At 38.0% G+C, this 20,145-nt stretch overlaps 1 protein-coding gene across 2 annotated transcripts in view; it reads left to right on the top strand.

The window, feature by feature from the left end:
• The window catches only part of LOC306862842 (cell adhesion molecule 1-like), a 305,287-nt gene that overhangs the window by 238,520 nt on the left and 46,622 nt on the right, over positions 1 to 20,145 (top strand). For both annotated transcript variants that reach the window (XM_079405861.1, XM_079405862.1), the window contains exons 4-7: positions 2,015 to 2,152; positions 6,394 to 6,552; positions 12,696 to 12,792; positions 15,327 to 15,499. In XM_079405861.1, coding sequence (XP_079261987.1) covers positions 2,015 to 2,152; positions 6,394 to 6,552; positions 12,696 to 12,792; positions 15,327 to 15,499 — 567 coding nt within the window. The remainder of the gene's footprint in view (positions 1 to 2,014; positions 2,153 to 6,393; positions 6,553 to 12,695; positions 12,793 to 15,326; positions 15,500 to 20,145) is intronic.

The following is a 20,145-nucleotide window of genomic DNA, read 5'->3' as shown; positions in this document are numbered from 1 at the left end:
TTATCTATTGGTATTTGATAGAATCCATAATGCCAGGTACTGTATCTGAACAAGCTGTCCAGGACTTCCAGCAAAAAAAAAAAAAAAGCACACAGCATTAAGAATCCAGCAGTATATTTAACTGTAGGCATGGGGTACCTTTTATATATATAAGGGGTACCTTTTGGGGAAGTCGTGGCCTAATGGTTAGAGAGTCGGACTTGTAATCCGAAGGTTGCGGGTTCGAGTCTCGGGCCGGCAGGGATTGTAGGTGGGGGGAGTGAATGTCCAGCGCTCTCTCCACCCTCAATACCATGACTGAGGTGCCCTTGAGCAAGGCACCGAACCCCCAACTGCTCCCCGGGCGCCGCAGCATAAAATGGCTGCCCACTGCTCCGGGTGTGTGTTCACGGTGTGTGTGTGTTCACTGCTGTGTGTGTGCACGTTGGATGGGTTAAATGCAGAGCACGAATTCCGAGTATGGGTCACCATACTTGGCAGTATGTCACTTCACTTCACTTCACTTTTTATCTTGGTGTACACCAAACCCAACTTGTGTGTTTGCTGCAAAAAAGCATTTTTTTCCTCCATCTGACCATACAACCTGGTTCCGTTTGAAGTTCCAGTAGTGTCTGGCAACTGAATATGTTGGACTTTGTTCTTGAATGGGAGCAGAGGAATTTTCCTTGATGTTTATTTATTTATTTTTACCAATAGTGCCAATAATTCTAACAATGAATATATATGTTTATTTATTTACTTGGATGGTATGAAACATTTATTTATACACATAATATAAAATCTTCCCACATGTGGTCATGACCCCAAGGTTGAGAACCTCTGGATTAGACAAACCTGAACCTTTTGTTTTGACTGTCGGATTTCCCATAAGGCACTTGGCACATAAACAAACACCCACAGACACACACACGCAGGGCTCCTTTGTTTCCTGAGAAATCCTTTAATGATCAATCACCAGAGTGGAGCAGCTTTTATGAGATGCTGCAGCAGTGTAGAATCAAGATATAGCCATTCATCTTCACCTAACAGAAGGCCAGAGACGTGGCCAAGCCAGATCCTGAGCGCCAAGTCATTCATATTTTAGAACGGAGCCGTTACCCCACACACACACTTTCGTTTGCTGTTTGGAGGGGCTGCTGAAAGCCCTCTAAAAACTCAACAAACACTTCACCTGCTACTTTCCTTGAGGACTCATTCAGCAGAATTATTTTTTATGTGTTTGTGCGTGTGTGTCTTTGTGTACATTGTGTACATGTGAACGCTCTGCATTTTGACATAACTGCATGGAAAAATCACCCGCACTTAAAAGTGATTATTCCGTTTTGAGAGCAGAGTTTAGTGCGGGGTGGGTTTTGAGGGAGTGGGACTGCAGAGAGCTCGCTGAATGCCGTCGAGTGGCTGGCTCCACAGCTTCAGACGCCCGAGTTGAAGCAGAATGCTTGAATGGAGCCCTGCTGCTCGGGGGGAGCAAAAAACCTGAATTACCCTGTCCAAAAAAAGCCACACATTTATGCCAGATTGCTAGAAGCCTAAGATTTAGGTGACCTTTTCAGCCAAGCATTTTAGATGACCCTCTTGGAAGTAAGGACCAATGAAATTGAGCATGTCTTTTGAAAACACTGTTATCGCAGCATATCCAACTGAGCACCAAAATGAAAAGGAAGCTTTTAGAAATGTTGGTTACAATATGCTTATAAACATTCACAATTATTCAGGTAAGTGTAGAAAGTTCTAGCAGATTTATTCCAGTCTACTGGATGTGTTGCTTTCTGTGTTAAGCAAGCTGTTTCTCCACTATTCATGTTGTAGTTATCCGTGTCTCATACTTTGTGTGGATATGCTCCTTTATGTCATTTGTAAAACAGAGTGAATACACTCACCTCTTTGTTTTCTATGAAATGTTCATCCCTCAGTATTAGTGTCTGTGTTGGCTATCAGTGACCATGGGCTGAATGTGACTCTAGTGGTGCTTGATTTACAGACCGCCTTGTAAAATCTGTCTATCCTCTCTCAGTCCCACCAGGAAACCCAATCATAGAGTCCCGCGAGGACATCGTCAGGGAGGGCAACGAGACAGAGATAACCTGCACCTCCATGGGCAGCAAACCCGCCGCAACCATCAGATGGATGAAAGGAGACAAAGAGCTACAGGGTGGGTCAAGTCACATTGTGTACACACAAACAAACCAGGTGTTTACCAGGTTTGTTTTCGCTCTGCCTGGCATCCCACAGCATGAGGTTTTTCCTAGTGCACTGTCCTCTGAGACTTTATGTATTGAAAAACAAACAGCTTAATACTAGCAACAAACTTTGCTAGATTTATGTAATGCTTTGCAGGTCATGGGTGAATTTAGAGTACAGTATTATTCAAACATTTGGGATCAGTAAGACTTTATTTATTTATTATTTTAAGAAATAGCTTTTATTCAGCAAATACTTGTTCAACTGATTAAAAGTAACATTAGAACATTTATAATGACAAAATTTCAAATTTATATAAATGCTTTTCTTTTAAACTTTGTTTCTTTTCTTCAAAGAATCCTGAAAAATGTTAGCAAAATAATATCAGCATATTAGAATGATTTCTGAAGGATCATATAATACTAAAGACTGAAGTAATGACTGCAACAACAAAAAAATTGGCATTGCCACCAAAGGAATAAATACATTTAAAAATATATTAAAATAGAACATTTTAATTTGTAATAATATTTCACACTGTTACTGTATTTTCAATCAAATTAGTGCAGCCTTGGTGAGGACAAGATAATCTTACCAACCCCAAGCATTTCAATAGTAATCAAATATTCAAATATACAGCATCATGAAATTTTCAAACATTGATTTATTTTCTAAATTAATACAAATTGTATTTTTAAAAACTAAAAGTGTAACATTTGGACCCTCCCACTATTTTTATTATTATTTCTATTTTCCAAATTTTTGAATAAGAGTCATTAAGACAAAAGTGTGTGTGTGTGTGTGTGTGTGTGTGTGTGTGTGTGTGTGTGTGTGTGTGTGTGTGTATGTATATGTATATGTGTGTATATATAGATAAATTATGTAGCAACCAAAATTGTAAAATTATTAAAACCTCTACCTATCTGTCTGTCTGTATTTACTTATTTACTTACTTGCACATTTGTTTATTTACACATTAATTTATACATTTGTTTAATTTTATACATCAATTTATGAGAAACATAAGTTCAATCAAGTGTGTCCAAACTTTTGACCAGTTGTGTATATTTATTATTTGACATACCCCTGCTCTACATATTGTAGTCCAAAGTTTATTGATGTTTGAATGTCTTACAATGTTTTCATAAAAGTCATAAGTCACCACCTCCTTTTCAGCATCTGCTTACCTGAATACCCCTCAAGCTCGGCTCATTTTCCGTAATGGTCTGTGTGCGTGAGCGAGAGGCCGTACCTTTAACCCGCAGCCGTCTAGACACAGGCAATTTGAATATGTACAAATTACTGCATATAAGCTGTCCTAATAACAGCTACCCAAAATGAGACGGCTAAATTGGAGTCCAGGACGGATGTTTTCATTTGGTAATTAGCGATAAGCTCAGTCAGGGGTCTCTATTTCTCTCCACTGGGAGTTTCGGCAGCTATTATACAGCATTGGTCTGTTCATTTGTCACTGGGTGTTTTGTTTTTATGTAACATCAATATATTATTGGACAGTTGAACAAATGTAGCACTAAAGATGAATGAGTTCGCCTCAGTGAGATGGACAGCAGGACATGAATATTCTGTTCTTGTATAGCGGAATGGTTTGAATGGAGGGGGAGAAAGAGATTGAAGAAAGCAAGGGACCCTTTTTCTGACACAGGCGGTGCAACGTTGGCACTCACTGGCTGGAAATTGCTTTTGGCCCCTGCGCCTTTTCGGATTTATTTTTAATTAAATGTCCTCATCATTCAGCCTAATTACCTCTAGGATAATCAGGCTTTTTTAAATATCATTTAAAGGTTACACCCATACAGCCTGGGAATGTAAACTCAGCAGCCCCCATGATGTACCACCTCATTCTCCCTCTTGCTCACGCATACATAACCTTCCCAGGCTTCTCCGTGTTTTGTGCAGCGTTTAGTACTTCTGTTTTACATCCTGCTCCATTGTTGACACACACCTGTCTCGTAAGACTAGCTGAATGAACTTCGGGAAACAATGAGTTGTTAATTTCCTCCTGTCAGATGACGTCGAGCCCGCTCATTGTGTCATTGCTTAAAAATATAATCTCATTTCAATTAGCCCACTAAGCTCAGCTGAAACACAATGGCACGATTTAGAATTTTTAATGGCTTTAAGGAAGTTTGCTAAATACTCTCTTGGCCCCAGATCTCCAGACTGCCCTCTTTCAGGGAGTGACTTTCCATCGGAAGGTGTTGAATAATGGGGAAAAAAGGGGAGGGCGAATTATAGAGAGCAAAAAATGTGAAGAAATGGTGAATTCAATAGGGACAGGATCTCTTTTGATATTCAGCCCACTGTATCGCTGAAGATCGGGACTAATCAGAGCTCCTTTGCATTTCAAAAAGGGAGATGTTATTGAAATGAAGAAATGTCTGAATGACAGTGATTGACCTGTGATTATCTCTTTATCAGCAGTGACTGTGGCATTGTGAGGGAGAATATAGATGTGCTTCTGGGCTCTCAATGAGCTCTGTGTCTTCACTTATTTGAGATATGATTGTCTGAATATCCATTCACTGCTGATAATGCTGAATGCAGAACGAATGAATGCTCAAGACAAGGAATTGTCAGAAAAAAAAATTGTCTGGAGTATTGAGATGGCCAGATTTCCACACAGCAGTGCCATTTTTGGACAGTTTTACGATTTATGGTAAAATTAGCGTTGTGGATTGTTGCTAACATTGATAACACAGCCAGAAGATAGATGCAATCTGCACATAAATGACAAAAGCAATATAGGAACCACACATAAATTGCAATGTATGACACAACTGCTCCATACATAACTTAAAAGGTGCTAATGCAAATATACAAAACATTGAGGTTAGTAAGACTTTTTGTCATCAAAAATAAATGAAAGATTTTATTCAGCAAGGACACATTAAATTGATCATAAGTGGCAGTAAAGACATTGATGTTAAACATTCATATTTCAAATAAATCCTGCTCTTTTGACATTTCTAAGAATCCTGAAAATATGAATATATGTAGCACTACTGTTTTCATGTTTCTTGAGCACCTAATCAGAATTTAGACTTATTTCTTAAGGATCACGTGACACTTAATGACTGCTGAAAATTCAACATTGCATCACAGAAATGAATTACATTTTACACTATATTAAAATAGAAAATGGTTATTTTAAGTAGTAATAATATTTTACAATAATTGATCAAAAAAATAAAGCCTTGGTAAGCATAAGAGACTTCTTTTATATTTTTTTACTATTCCTTTTTCAGTACAGTAAGCCATTCATAGGTTGATTTCCTGAAGAGCATAACCATCAAAACCAGCTCGACATGGTAACATTGGCTCAACCAGTAGCTTTAGTCTGGAGCAAGACTATCTGTGCAAGATGGAGGGAGAGGTTTTGGGAAACCTTTTTGAAAACAGTCATTATATTTTCTGCTAGTGGCACATAAATGGCACACCTGTAATAAAGTGGCGTTGGTGTTTACCCTCCATCAAACTCACATTTTTCTGTTTCTTTTCTTTTAGTCTGTCACTACCACATCTAATTCATTTTTTGAATGCTCAAGTGGATTTATTTTCTTTACAAATACACAAGCAGGACAATAGGTCCCTCTCTCTCGCGTTCTCGCTCACCCCTTCTCTCCTCCTTTCACTCTCTCCACCCACGCCTGTTTCTCTCCACAAGGCCAGAGCAGTAATTGAGTGATGGAGGTCAGTGCGGTGCTGCGAGACTATTGTCTGGAGCCGCACAATGACTCCGAGTCTTTTGTGTTCTTCATGCCCACTTGATGCTGCTGAAGGAGGGCTGCGGGTCAGAGGCATCCACTACAGCCATTATATCTCACTTCATAAAGCACAAACACACCATCACAGCCCACACAGTTGCCAATGAGTGACAGCTGCATAACAAGACTCGAAAGGAAGCGATTTGGTGCTGTTTTTCAGCCACATGGCCCCTCACATATGGTCACGTTTCAGGTGAAGCTGCAGGAGGCCGTTTACTGTACACATGTCATCGATAAGCTAGAGCGGGCCTCCATATGTCACATATGTGCGAATCGTTAGGGGATCCGCTTTGTTAGACGGCTCACAGGATGTAACGTATACTGTGGCCTTCAATACATTTAGCCACCCGTGGTTTCTTGACAGAGATGATAATGAAAGCGATTAATTTTGAATTGAATGTCTCTCATTGGTTTCTGTCTCTCACAGGCAAATCTAAAGTGGAGGCCACGTATGACAGGATGTTCACTGTGACTAGCTGGCTGAGGTTTACCGTCACGAGAGAGGATGATGAAGTTCCTGTGGTTTGCATTGTCGACCATCCAGCGGTCAAGGACTTTCAGGCGCAGAAGTACCTGGAAGTGCAATGTGAGTGAGCCAGCACTTTAACAGATGTTTATGAATATTATATTATGTGAATATTATGTATGTTTAATTGTTAATTGTTAATTTTTAGTATTATTTAGTGTTATTTTTGAAGCATATATATATATATATATATATATATATATATATATAATTGCTATTATTCATTTAAATAAATATTAATATTATATTATGTGACGAATAACTATTAGTATTTTAAACATATTTATTATATGTGATATGTTTAGATTGATTAGTTTTCTCATTTTAATTGAATTTTTTGTATTATTTTTGAAGTACATTGTGAGTGGGCATATAGGACAGCTTTTAAAACAGATATAGAATTACTATCATTGAGTTAAAATACATTGTGCAAATATTAAATATTAATTTAAGCATATTTAAATTGATATCTTTGTGTAGATTATGGTGTTTATTTTATTTTTTCTGAACTGCAATGAACTAAGGACAGCATTTTTAATATAGATGTAGAATTAATAATTATTGTTAAATTAAATATTATGTGAATAAGAATTGTAATTTAAATATATTTAAAGCGATGTCTTTGAATAAATAAAGGTGTTTTTCTAATTATTATTTTAAGTACAATGTGAGTGAGCAGAGGACAGCATGATAGCATTTTAAATATACTGTATTTTAAATATAGCTGTAGAATTACTCATTATTATTGGATTAAATATTAACATTATATTATGTAATTATTAGTCATTTAACTAAATAATATAATAGATATCATTTTAAGTTATTTATTTGGAAGTACAATGGGAGTGAGCAAAGGATGTGTGTCAGCATTCTAAATACACATATTGAATAGTGCTGTTAAATAATAGTATATTATGGTATCATATATTAATAATGTAAATATATTTATTTTTGACTATATAAAGGTGTTTCTTCCTCCTTTTTTCTTTGGAGTTGTGTAGAGTTTGGAGTTTTCTTGTTATCTTTGTCCTTGTGTTAGAAATCAGTCAGGCCTATCCTTTCCCTTGTGAGAACAGACATGAGCCCTGCCATGTCACCTGGCCTGTGATGAAAGATTAAGTATGTTTTTGCGCTTGGGTAATTCACTCATGACACAGAGATTGTGCTTCTGATTGGAGAAGAGCCTTCGGCACTGTCTTCTGTGATACAGATACAGATATGATTTTTATTTTTATAATGTTTTATTTGGGTCCTCAAGCATATTCTTCTTGAGGTTAATCTTGCCTGCCACTGGGTTTAGAAGATCACTGGAAAAGGCTTCTTTGCCTGACCTTTATCTACCAAAGGCAACACATCTCCAGAAACTGCAGGATATTTGGTACCCAACTTAAAGCAGAAAAATGTAGAACCATTTTGTCTATGCTATTTAACTGGATTTCGTGCTCACGGCCAGCCTTTGTCATGCTCCAGGGAGAGCTGGTGCACGAGTCATTGTCTGGCTCACTCTTCTTTCAAATTGTGCTGCTGAAACTGGGAAAACAATCAATGTTAAAAATCATTGAGTGAAGGCAGCCTTAATGGAGTTCATTTTTACAATAGAAAATAGAAAACCATCACTGTGGATATTAAATAAGCCAGAAATATTGATAGCTACACCATGCAAACAGTTCCATCGATGTGCAGATCAGCAGCTTGAGGGAAATTAAATGCTCCGTGGTGGCAGTACTAAGAAATGACGACAATATCGTGTCAATAAGTGTGTTATTAGAATTAGAGTGACCTTTTCTGTCCGGCACACTAGCTAGACACAAACCGGAGGCCGGTGGCGCTGCTTTCCGTGGATTTAGTGCTCGTGTGCCCAGGAGAGAGAGAGAGCGAGCTTTGGAAAGGAACTAATGCAGGGGAAGCTTCAAAGCAAGAAACTTTCACTCAGAGCCTTTCATGCGAAGAGTTTGAAGATGACAAGGGGAGAAATGGAAGGAGTCTCCATAGAGCAGAGACAAACAGGTGGATATTCCTCTTACAGAACTTCTGAGCTGACTGCTCTCTCTCTCTGTCTCTCTCTTTCACTTTAGACCAGGCTGTCCATCATGGACACAGAAATGTTAGCTTTGACAGGGTGTAATTTGGACAGATAGAAGGCCAACAGATCACTTTTTGTTGATAGAAGAGGTCAAACAGGAAAGCATCAAGTGGGCAAAGCACTCAACAAATTTAGCGATTGTCAAAAGTCCAGTTGAAACGTCAGCCCTGAAATAATGTGATAAATCTTGTCAGGACATTGAGGCTTATTTTGTCCGTCGTATACTTTTTAAAATCCAAGAAAGTGTGAAATCCGTGGGTCAAAGTCAAGTCACCGTTCACTCAGCATCCAGTCTATTCAAAGTGCCGTAAAGAGCCGGTGAAATTGAAAGAGTGGAATCTGGGGGTTATTGTGGGCGACTTTGACATGGTTTCAGCTAACTAATCTTTTGCCCTTTGAATCCACGGGGACATTCAGCATCTATCTGTGTGGATTTTTTGTAAATTCCATGACCTGCCTCCAACACAAGTCTTCTGCTTATCCTGATTCATGCATACTAATGACTCCGGACTATTTACATTACAAACCCACTGTTTCATCTATCAGTGCATGCCCCACATACTGTTTAACCCACATTGCTTGCTTAAAGTTGCACATGGGAGCAGCTCTAATATCTCCCCCATGTCCGTGGAACGTACACACAGCACTGTCACATAAGCATCTGTGGAACACCACTTCAAGCTCTACTGGGGGAATATTAGATTTGGGTTCCTTTGAGAAACTAGAGGGCTGGATGCCGGTCAGCTCTGGAATGGAGCGTAGGACTGGAAAGACATAGCTCAGCCATTACAACCTGTCAGTTTGAGAGGATGAATACCTCCAAGGAAACAGCAGGAACCTCAGAGCACGCATCTCATGTGGAGCCCACTTACATAACCGTGGTGGGCTTGGCAAATGCACCACAGCCTCCTGTGAATCTTGGGAACTTTAAAGAGATAAAAAATCTGTTGTTATTTACTCGCTCTCATGACGTTCCAAACCCGTAGGACTGGCTTTCTTCTACGTTTTCTGAAAAATGTGTTTTTGTCCATACAATGGAAATCAATGGGTTCCATCTGCTGTTGTTTTAGATTCCATTGACTTTCATTGTATGGACAAAAAAAAAAAAAAAAAGAGTTCAAAATATCATCTTTTGTATTCCACAGAAGAAAGTCAGTCACACAGTGTTGAAAAGACGTGAGGGAGAATAAATGTCGTCAGCAGAAGGGATTGTATTTAGAGCGATGAATCATTCACAATGAGACCAGAAACATGAATTAAGAAAATAAGTCAATGTTGATTTCAAGTTCCCTTCACTCACATAGGGTTTAATGGTGCTAGTATGGTCACTGATAGCCATATATTGGTAACATTAGTTAACGACATTAGTTAAGATAAACTAGATATAAAAATACTTGTAAAGCAGGGGTTCTCAACTCTGGCCCTCGAGGTCCACTTTCCTGAAAAGTTTTGCTCCAGCCCTAATCAAACACACCTGAACAAGCTAATCAAGTTCTTCCAGATTACTAGAAAGTTCCTGGCAGGTGAGTTCGATCAAGGTTGGAGCTAAACTCTACAGGAAAGTGGACCTTGAGGCAGTGTTAATTTCGTTGACGAATAATTTTCGTCAACGACACTTTTTTCACTTTTGACGACAAGGAGACGATAACGGACTAAAACTCTTTTTGAATGACAAAAATGATGACGTAAATCTATTGACATTTTCGTCAATTAATAAAAACGAGACGAAAATGTTAAGGAGGGACGATTTGGGAAGAGATTAATTCAGAACGAATCTGCTGCATAGAAGGTTAGATGCTAACATATGAACTGGCGGGACATAAGCTAAAATACACTTGCTGCACAGTGCGTAAAACGTAAAAAAATGTCAATATGTGGGAGTAAGAGAAGAGCAGGCATATGCATAAATCTGACGACGCAAGAGAAATGTCCGTTTTGACGAGTATTCACGTAAACACAGCTGTGAACGTAAACAGTAGGGAGAACGTGTATCAGTACATTGCATCCATTGCATTCGTCACCGTGCATTCGGTTTTAAAGGGATAGCAGCCTAATTTAGTTGCTATTGTCCGAGTCACTGATGTTAATCAAGCAACAAAAGAAAGGCATACAATCACTCACTGCTCTTGACTGAAAAACTTTAGTTGCCCTAAAGATTAATCTAAATTTATTTATATAAATAAATATGTCTGCTTGAAAGAATGAAGAATATGGTAAAAAAAAGTTGCTATAAAGAATTCATAATTAACCTATATAACCATTGGTATTTCATTAAAAAGAAGACCATGTTCTTGTTCTTCATGAGAAGTGATTTTATTTAATTTCAACAGAGGCATGTCGTGTGTCACTGCAGTTAAATCGCAGTCTATCATAAAACCTTAATATCAAACCTATATAATGAGTTTGAAAAGTTTAGAGAAATGCATAATAAATGCACTGTAACTAAACCCATTAGATTTTAGCTGACTAAATTTACTGTAGATTTAGTCGACTAAAATCTTATGATATTTAGTCGACTAAAACTAAAAACAATTCAGATGACTAAAATATGACTAAAACTAAATGGCATTTTAGTCATAAGACTGACTAAAACTAAATCAAAATTTGCTGTCAAAATTAACACTGCCTTGAGGGCCCCTGTTCTAAAGCATTTATTAATCTTAGTTATCATTTATTAATCTTAGTTATTGTTGATTCCAACATTTACATTACATTATTAAAATGAAAAAAGTTGTATCTGTTAATGTTATTTAATGGACCTGACTAACATGGACTAACAATGAACAGTTGTATTTTTATTAAGTAACATTAAGAAAGAATATTAAATACTGTAAAAAAAAAAAATATATATATATATATATATATATAGCTCATTGTTAGTTAATGCATTAAATAGTTATTGTAAAGTGTTACCCCTATATGAATTATAATAGAATTACTATTGGCAAAGGCTGTGCAGACCTTTTTCTTTTTTTTTCCTGTTGTTTTATTTACTTATTGTTTTTCTTTTTATTTGGCACACCTAACTGTTGTTCTTGTATCCATTATGCCTAATGAAAGGCCAGTAATAGTTTCTTGCCTTTCAGTGTTTTTCATGTTCTGTTTTTTTTCTGTCTTTTATGGTTTATTTTCTCGCTGCACTCATTAGCACTCAGTATTACAAAAAGGTAGCAGTTTCCTGTTTTTGCCTGTCATGTACCTATATGTAGAAACACTACCTGGCAAACAGGAGCCTATTTGGCATTTGCCTGATATTAGAAACATTCTACAAAAGCAGCAGCGCGACAGCCTTGTGTAGTCCATTAAATGCCAAGGGTCCTAAATGTCTCTATGATTTTCTTACATAAGCTGTTTGCCATTAAGTTTCATCATGTCATTAGACTGCCAGACAGACCGAAAAATCCTATTAGACACCAGAAATTGGCACACAGGTGTAATACGGTTATGCAAGGAGTTCACACAAATGTGGAGCGAGTGACCAGCCGGCGTGAATCTGTATGTCAGATCCTACCCTCCAACGGTGTCGAGACACACGACGCTGGATACTTCGGCATGAGAGAGCGTTAGTTATGTGTCCGACGTCAGTTTGAATGTCACCCCTCCTGCTGCACTGTACAAACACAGCAGGAAATCTAATCTCAGCTGAATTGGAAAAGAACTGAGACTTGCCAAGGAGAAGTGCACATTTCATGCTGAATGTAGCAGCTACGGCTGAGAGGCAAGGCTGACGCAAGGTGCAAAAAGCCAGCGGGCTACCTGCTGCCAGTCACTAGAGAATAGAACCATTGAGCGGCCAGTCGTTTTAATAGAAATGAGAAAGGGCAGTACTTACGGAGCAGAAAGGTCAATGCTGAGAGCGCTTGAATATGGACATTGGTGATGTCATGACTTCTGACTGTATACACGGCAAACATCAGGGTGTATCGATTGTTTAAATGACTCTAAAGGTTAATAGGAAAAAAGCATGCACACATTTTGTATCAAACAATGGTAATGCTGAAGAGTCAAACCAAATGACTGAGAACAATCCAATAAGTGTTTAACAAAGCCAAGGCTGTTTAAAGTTTCATGCAGCCTGGGGGCACAAGACGCTGATGTGCTTTACTTTTCTCCTCCACAGATAAACCTGAGGTGACGATCAAGGTGGAGTTTCCGCAGGGCCTGATTAGAGAGGGCGAGAATCTGGAACTGACGTGCCAGGCTAAAGGCAAACCACTGTAAGACGCCTCTCTCTCCTGTGTGTTCCATTTCTGATAATATTGGCAACTTTTCAACCATTTGTTCTGATACGGATGAGTCAGGGTCATGAGCTTTCATCCACAATGAGAACAGTCCTCTACCAAAACCCATAGCCAAAGGTGTGACTGCCATCACAAGGCATTCAGTGGAATTAACTATCCAACAATTCTGGTCCTGATCTAACTGGACAAGCAGCAGCATTTCAAGATATATTGTGATATTGCTTAATTGTATTTGAGGCATTTAATCAAAAAATCTATTTTAGTCTTGATGTGCGAGCTTTAATTTAGTTTGCCTACGCAATGAAATCGAGAAGGATACTGTGTAAAATCTCCGCTGAATTTGATCGAGCACATGCATCACTATATTTGTTGGCTTTTTACCAAAAATTGACTGTTGATTACTTTATTGGGCACACAACATGAAATTAATAAATATTTTAATTTAGTAGAGAATTGATTAGATAAAACTACATGGACGATTTGTATTAGTTTCAAAAAAGAACATTTAAATCAATTTCAGACATGTCCGGAATTAGGTTAAGAACATAGGAAATAATTATTTTAGTATCAACTCAACAAATAAAAAAACAAGAGAAAAAAAGTTGCATTTGTTAAATTTAGTTCATTAAATTGAACATGCTGCAATTTCTTGTGGAGTTACAAAGCTGAAATACAGTTTTGATGGCCATTTTTTTCCAGCAATATTAATAATAGTCATTTTCCATACGCCCTTGTTGAAAAATATACATTGGCCCAAAATGTGATTTTTTTTTTTTTCCTATTTTGTCCCAAAATATCATTTTTTTTTTTTTTTTCTTTTGTTCTTTATTTTTACAGATACCACTTGGTTTGGTATGAAATTCATAAATTTTTACACAAAAGTGTCCACATATTTTCTGTGGTCACTGCACATGAGCATAAAGTGAGTTATCAATGTTAGTCCATTGTGTGAGCACATGTAATGAAAGCCATTCCGGCGTTTTTACATTCAACAAGCCTCATAACATCCCCAAACCGAAATGCTGCGGGCAGACGAGGCACCACCCGAATTCATTTAATAAAGATGAAAATACAATCAATACAGTGAGCAGAAAATTGGAAGTCATTTTCATTAAAGCTTGGAGAGGGGCTGCAGTCATTACTGTCAGACAGTGCAGGGCTTGGCTTGCCATCCCATTTGTATTCTCCGCCTCACGCCAGGTTCTCTGCAGCCCCTCCACTGTGTTTTTCCCCATGCCTTCCTCTCAATAAGGCACTTTTTCTAGGTCAATTCTCCCTTTCCATATCAGGAACGTCTGCATCTTTATGCCACGCATGTATATTTAACCTCAGATTGAGACTCTTTGAGATTCCCCACTCGCTGCTCGCCATCAAATGTTTTGCCATCCTCAGAGGCTGAGGATCAACTGCTATTGAACGCGAACCAGTCCTTTGTTTCGAAGCTGTGAAGGTTTTTTGTTTAGTTTTTTTGTATTTTTCCCCTCTCTCCCCTTTTAAGCAGGATGGTAACAAGTTTAAACACTGCCACAAAAACCAGAACAACAAGGGAAAGCCTCCTCAGATGTTCTTGGGAAATAACTACACTGCAGCAGTGCCATTGAAACTTGTGAGAGCCGAGCAGAGTTTAGAGCCTCTTTTATATTTCCACAGTGGGTATAGCTCATTCTGCTCATCACTGTGAAAGCAGAATAGGCTGTTGTGTGCCCAGCTCAGGTGTTTAGAGAACAAAAGGAGATCGCAGTGGCAGTTAATTGAGGCAGACAAGAGAAAATCACAGCCTTTCGCTTTTTGTTACTTCGCCAAAATGTAGTTCATTTGCCAATGCCGTAGGCTGCGACATTGGTCAAATCCCACAATCTGTGTTACTGAGCGCAACTGATCATTTTTTTCTGAGGTTAGGGCCATAGATGTTTTTAGCCTCAGACTGCACAAATTGCACATATTAACATGATAACCTATTGCACACACACACAAAAACAAAAGTCTGATTTGCTGGACTGAAAATCATTTATACAAGCTGTTGTCCATGGTATTACTCGCATGGTTCTTTTGATCAATAAATACTTGGGATTTTTTTATTTGTTTATGTTCCCTATATTTTGTCATAAAAAAAATGTTGCCATGCTTTTTTCAGTTGTTCGTAATTGCAGAATAGTTTCTTTAGCTTCTTTTATTTTTTTATTTTTATTTATTTAATCAATATATATATACACTGAAAAAAGTGTTGTTTCACTTTCATTCCATTTTTTACTAATACAAAGAAACTGCAAATAACACATTGAATTAAACATGAAATTAGCAAGAAGAAGTTACTACTTTCTTGTAAAACATTTTCCAGAAATAGACTGAACTTCTCGAATTTATATGCAACTTAGAATTTTCCTGCCATATATTGTCCTATAAAACTTTACATGGTACTCAGACAACTTCTTTGCCTAAGTAAGAGATCCCTTGGGCAGAGAAAACCCTATATTCTGGCTAAGCCATTTCTGCTCTGCGTCTCCATCCAGGCCTCAGCAGGTGAACTGGGTGAGGGTGGATGACGACGTGCCGTCTCACGCTGTTATCACCGGCTCAGATCTCTTCATCGAGAACCTCAACAAGTCCTACAACGGCACTTACCGGTGTGTGGCGTCCAACTCTGTGGGCGAAACGTACGCTGACTACATCCTTTATGTGCGCGGTAAGTTCAAAGTGACCGAGTAGTTCTGTCTCTACGACCTCTTCCTCTTTCACCCACTCCACCACTCCATCTGAGTCATGGGTCAATAACATTGATCTCAATGACATTTCCTTTCCTTTAGGACACATTCTAATCTGACCATTTTCCTCTTGGAATTTACTTCTGATATCTCTTGCTGCACTAAGCCTGTGGTGAAATTGCTGTCCTCCATTTTCAGAGTGCAACAATGGACTCAAGAGCTATTTTAAAAAGGATTTGTGCTGCAATGAGGATGTTTAAGTGAACAGATATACAGTTTCGGTCAGTAGCGAGGGAGGCAAACCCAGGCTAATTCACCTTCAAGTCATTTTATCAAAACGATACTGTGAATAAGCTTTAAAGAAGCCAAACTTTTTTGTTTATGTGTGCATGTGTGGGAACATTGCATGTTGTCGGTGGGTCACCACAAAAACTTGGCTTCGCCCGGGCTGTGCGTGTTCCAAAAACTTGCCCCAGCACGAAGTGCAAATGCGCCAGTAATTGCGACAGGCTTTTCACACGTTTCTCCCATGAGCGGCTTGGCAGTCGTTCCACGAGAAAATCATGACAGTTGAACCAACAGAATAGAAGAGAGAGTGACACAGCCACGTATGGTGCTGCGAGAGCTCAAATCCCTCCCCTATTAAAAACAGCGTTCAATATAACACACACTATCAGGACGTTTGATGAATTTTACATCTGATGCTGCTTTTAATATTTACACAATTCAACCGCATATCTGACATTAGAATTGCTAATACAGAAACGTGGGCTGTCACCATTTAATCTAGCATCATGTGTTTCTGTTGTGTTACCAGAGTGACACTCAAATATATTCGACACACACATACATGTGCGCTCATAAAGACAGGCGCTGGTGGCATCTGGGTGCTCTATAGTCTTATAATTATTCTCCCTCAAATTAATAGGATGACATCTGTGTATTACAAACACAGTGGCCCTGACACATTCAGCAAGACCCACAGCGCTTCTCGCATACTTCGCATATTACGGCATTATGTCGAGGTACTGTTCAATTAAACGCTCTGCTTTACAGAGATGTTAAAGGGAAGGCAAAATGAGCATTTAGTAAGCTGTCTCGGTGAGGACATGTTTTCATACAGCCGGCATATGTAATGCATGGCATATCGGAAGGGTAATTGTGAAGCTATTCATGCATGGCCTTATGTAACCACTATAAGGGTTGTTAACACTTTCAGCACTCCTATATAATAATAAATCTGCAGATTAGATGCACCTTTTCAAATGGCGCCATGCCGTTAATCGCCAACATCGTCCCAGCCGTTATTCTGGTTCATGGAAATATTTTGAGGGGACACCACTGGTGGTCCTGGTTTACTTAGTGTACAGATGACGAAAAGGGGAACAAAAACACTTAAGTATGTCATATAAGTGAAACAACTAATATCCAGACTGAAATTTCATCCTAACTTATAGGATTGCGAAATTGCAGTTGAAATTTGACAGTCAGTGATCACCATGCATTTAGTTGTTTCTTGAGCATCGTGAGGGTGTGTAGATGTAAAATTTAAAGTATATTTTGTACAGAAGGTCAGACTCAAAGGGACTGAGCAAATTAAGACATATATGCATGGTTTATGCTGGAAAGGTTTAGATAAGATATTTATTATTTTATTCATTCATTCATTCATCAAAATAATGCAACTTTAATTTAATATTTTGAATTTAAATGTAAATTTGATCAAAAAAATTTTACTGAGTCATTTTATTTATTCATCCATTTATCAAATTAACTCAACTTTAACATTTGAATTTAAATAAAAAATGTTATCATTATTTTTTTATCTTTGGTTAGTTATGAATGCGGGAGGGAAAAAAGCATGCAACACATTAGAGTTAATATCAGATTCTCGGTTTGTGGTGGCAGATCTTCCTGGGCCCTCGATAGACAGCCAGAACAGATGTACTGCAGAGGCAATTTTTCTCTAATGCGTTTGTTCCCCAACTGTTGTGAAGCTAAGTGATGGAGAACACTTGGAGGGTGGCTGGCACTAAACTGGTTATGGGGAAAAAATACATTCCCTGAGACATTTTCCAGGGCCCCCATCCCAGCATGCCCCTGCGGGGGAATGAGATCTAACACACCGGCCTGTAACAAGTTTACAGAGCACCTCTAACCTAATAAAGACTACCTTTGCCTTCACAGCCTTGGCCTTTAATATTGCGCACTCCTCCTCTGCCTGTCACCCTCGCTCACGTTTCCTCTCCGTAACAATTCCTCCATGCTTAGAGGGCTTTCCTTTGGTATCTCACAGCCGCCCGGCAGAAATCGATCACGGCAATACACTTCCTTAACTGCGCTTAGAGTGCATGCTGAACCCAAACACAAACATGATTTTGTTCACTTGGTGGGTCAAGAATCAGGGTTCCCATGGTATAATTGTGTTTTCCAGGCCTGGAAAAGTAATTGTTTTTCTAATTATGCTCTGACCTAAAACATTTAATAGGCTAAATATTTATTTTCTGTAGAGTAAAACTTTCTTGTGAGTTATAGTCTGATTTGTCCAGTTCTTTTTGAGGCCGTTCATTTTAAAGGGATAGTTTATCTCATCTGTAGAACACAAAAAGAAAAATGTTCAAAAGATGTTGACAATTAAACTTTAGTTTGATTTCAGTTCAAATTAATTTCCCTTATGTGCCCAGAAATTACAATGGAAGTTAATGGGAACCAAAACTGTTTGGTTATCAACGTTAAGTAAATGATGACATAATTTTAACTTTTTAAATGCATCTCTTAGATTGACTCATGAATCGGTTTTGTTTTGTTTTGTTTTGTTATCTTAACCAATATTCTCAAATCACTGGAAAGATCTGAAAAATGTAAATAAGTTGGGACCCCTGAATAATGTGCTTGTGGTTATGGAAATTTACATCCAACCACAAGCCAAAGTAAAGCATTGGCCCCGCTTCCTCCGAGGGAATCCCCTATGTGTTTGTGTAAATGGCAAGCATAAACAGATATTTGTTTTAGTGTAAGCCTAAATCCTCAACCCTTGCACGGAAACCAATGTGGATTCAACACAGCTTGCTGAAAACACATTGCATGGAGATTGATAAACAGCCTGATTTTGTGACAAGCCTCAGACTTGTTTGAGGCACCTAATTGTCCTTTATTTCCAACAACATGTGTAGCGCAAGAAGAGTACTGAGAAAGAACAGCTGGAGGAACAGCAGTCTTCCTAGCAGTGCATGTAACTCGAGAAGATCCAGTCTCGGTCCAGCGAGCTCAACATATGTAGGGAAAAAAAAAAACAATCTACTCTGCTGTCATGGTGGGTCCAATCCCATCCCTGTGCTATAATAATGGAGCCGTAAATCACTTCTCTCCATAGTTTCCCTCCGTTCTTATAGCTCGCTCACTTTTATTCAATTCGCCCCATCAGTATTTCCCTTACAATTCATTGTATTGGTGACACACATATTTAAAAGTCAGATTGCCCTGATAAATTTGGCTGCTGTCAAACACGACCTCGGCAGCCCGCCGTTCAAAAATCTAGTCATCTGTGAATTCAGACATGCAAATGTGCCATATTAGAGTTGGCAATGTAAAACCTTCCTACTGGATGTCTGAAGATGAAAGAATGCATTGCAAATGACGTGCAGGCTTTCGTATCTAAACTAAAACTAGAGCATCTGAACAGTCATGCACATTTGCTTACTGAATAAATGACAGTTGTTGATGTAAAAGTACAAAGTTCCATAACCATGGATAATTGAATAACCATGGATAATTTATTTTTTATATATAAACACAAAATGTGATATTTTTGTTTATTTGAATGGTTGCATTGATAGAGTAGATTTCAGATTCGTCATTTTTGGTTTAATAAAACTTTAATATAATGAATAATAAATATATTTATAAGTAACCTGTATATAATAACAATAAGAATATTTATGTTTATTTAATTATTAATAATAACAATAACAACTATGTTTGTTATTCAGTTGAATTTCAAGTTAGCGTGCATGAAAATGTGCAAAAACTGTAGCTATATTTATAAACACACAAAATTGTATATTGATTTATTTTTATTTAATTGATTAAGTTCATAAATAATAATAATAATTATTATTATTTAATTGGTTCCAAATTTGTGTGCATTAAAATGTGAATATCCTTTTGTTATATTTACTGCATAATACATTAATAATAATGATAATACAACATAATATTTACTACATAATACTGTACATTTACACAGTTGGTCAAGTCAACTTTATATTCAGTGAAGTAATTCAAATAAATTCATTCATGCACACAAATGCATTACTCTCTGTTCTACAGAATAGGCACTTGTTGTATTTTTGTAGGAATTATCATACTGTAGAGTTTCTTTGTAATTATTGAGAAACATTTCATAAATCTCTCATAACATGGTTTAGCTGGCAGATTGGATGGGTGCTGTTTATAAGTGCTTTCATGTCTAATAGCTCAAAGGCAGAGGAGTCACTCCTATCCACACCCATGTTATCCCGTCTGCCAGAGTCATTAACAAGGGCTGTCTCCTAAGCCCTCCCTTCATTAGCCTTTCATTGGAGTCGATCGCTTCAGTGCTGCTGCCAGTGTCAGATTTGCAGGTACT

The sequence above is a fragment of the Barbus barbus genome (assembly GCF_936440315.1).
Source record: "Barbus barbus genome assembly, chromosome: 43".
Classification (NCBI taxonomy): domain Eukaryota; kingdom Metazoa; phylum Chordata; class Actinopteri; order Cypriniformes; family Cyprinidae; genus Barbus; species Barbus barbus.
This window is presented reverse-complemented; position numbering and strand designations above follow the sequence as displayed.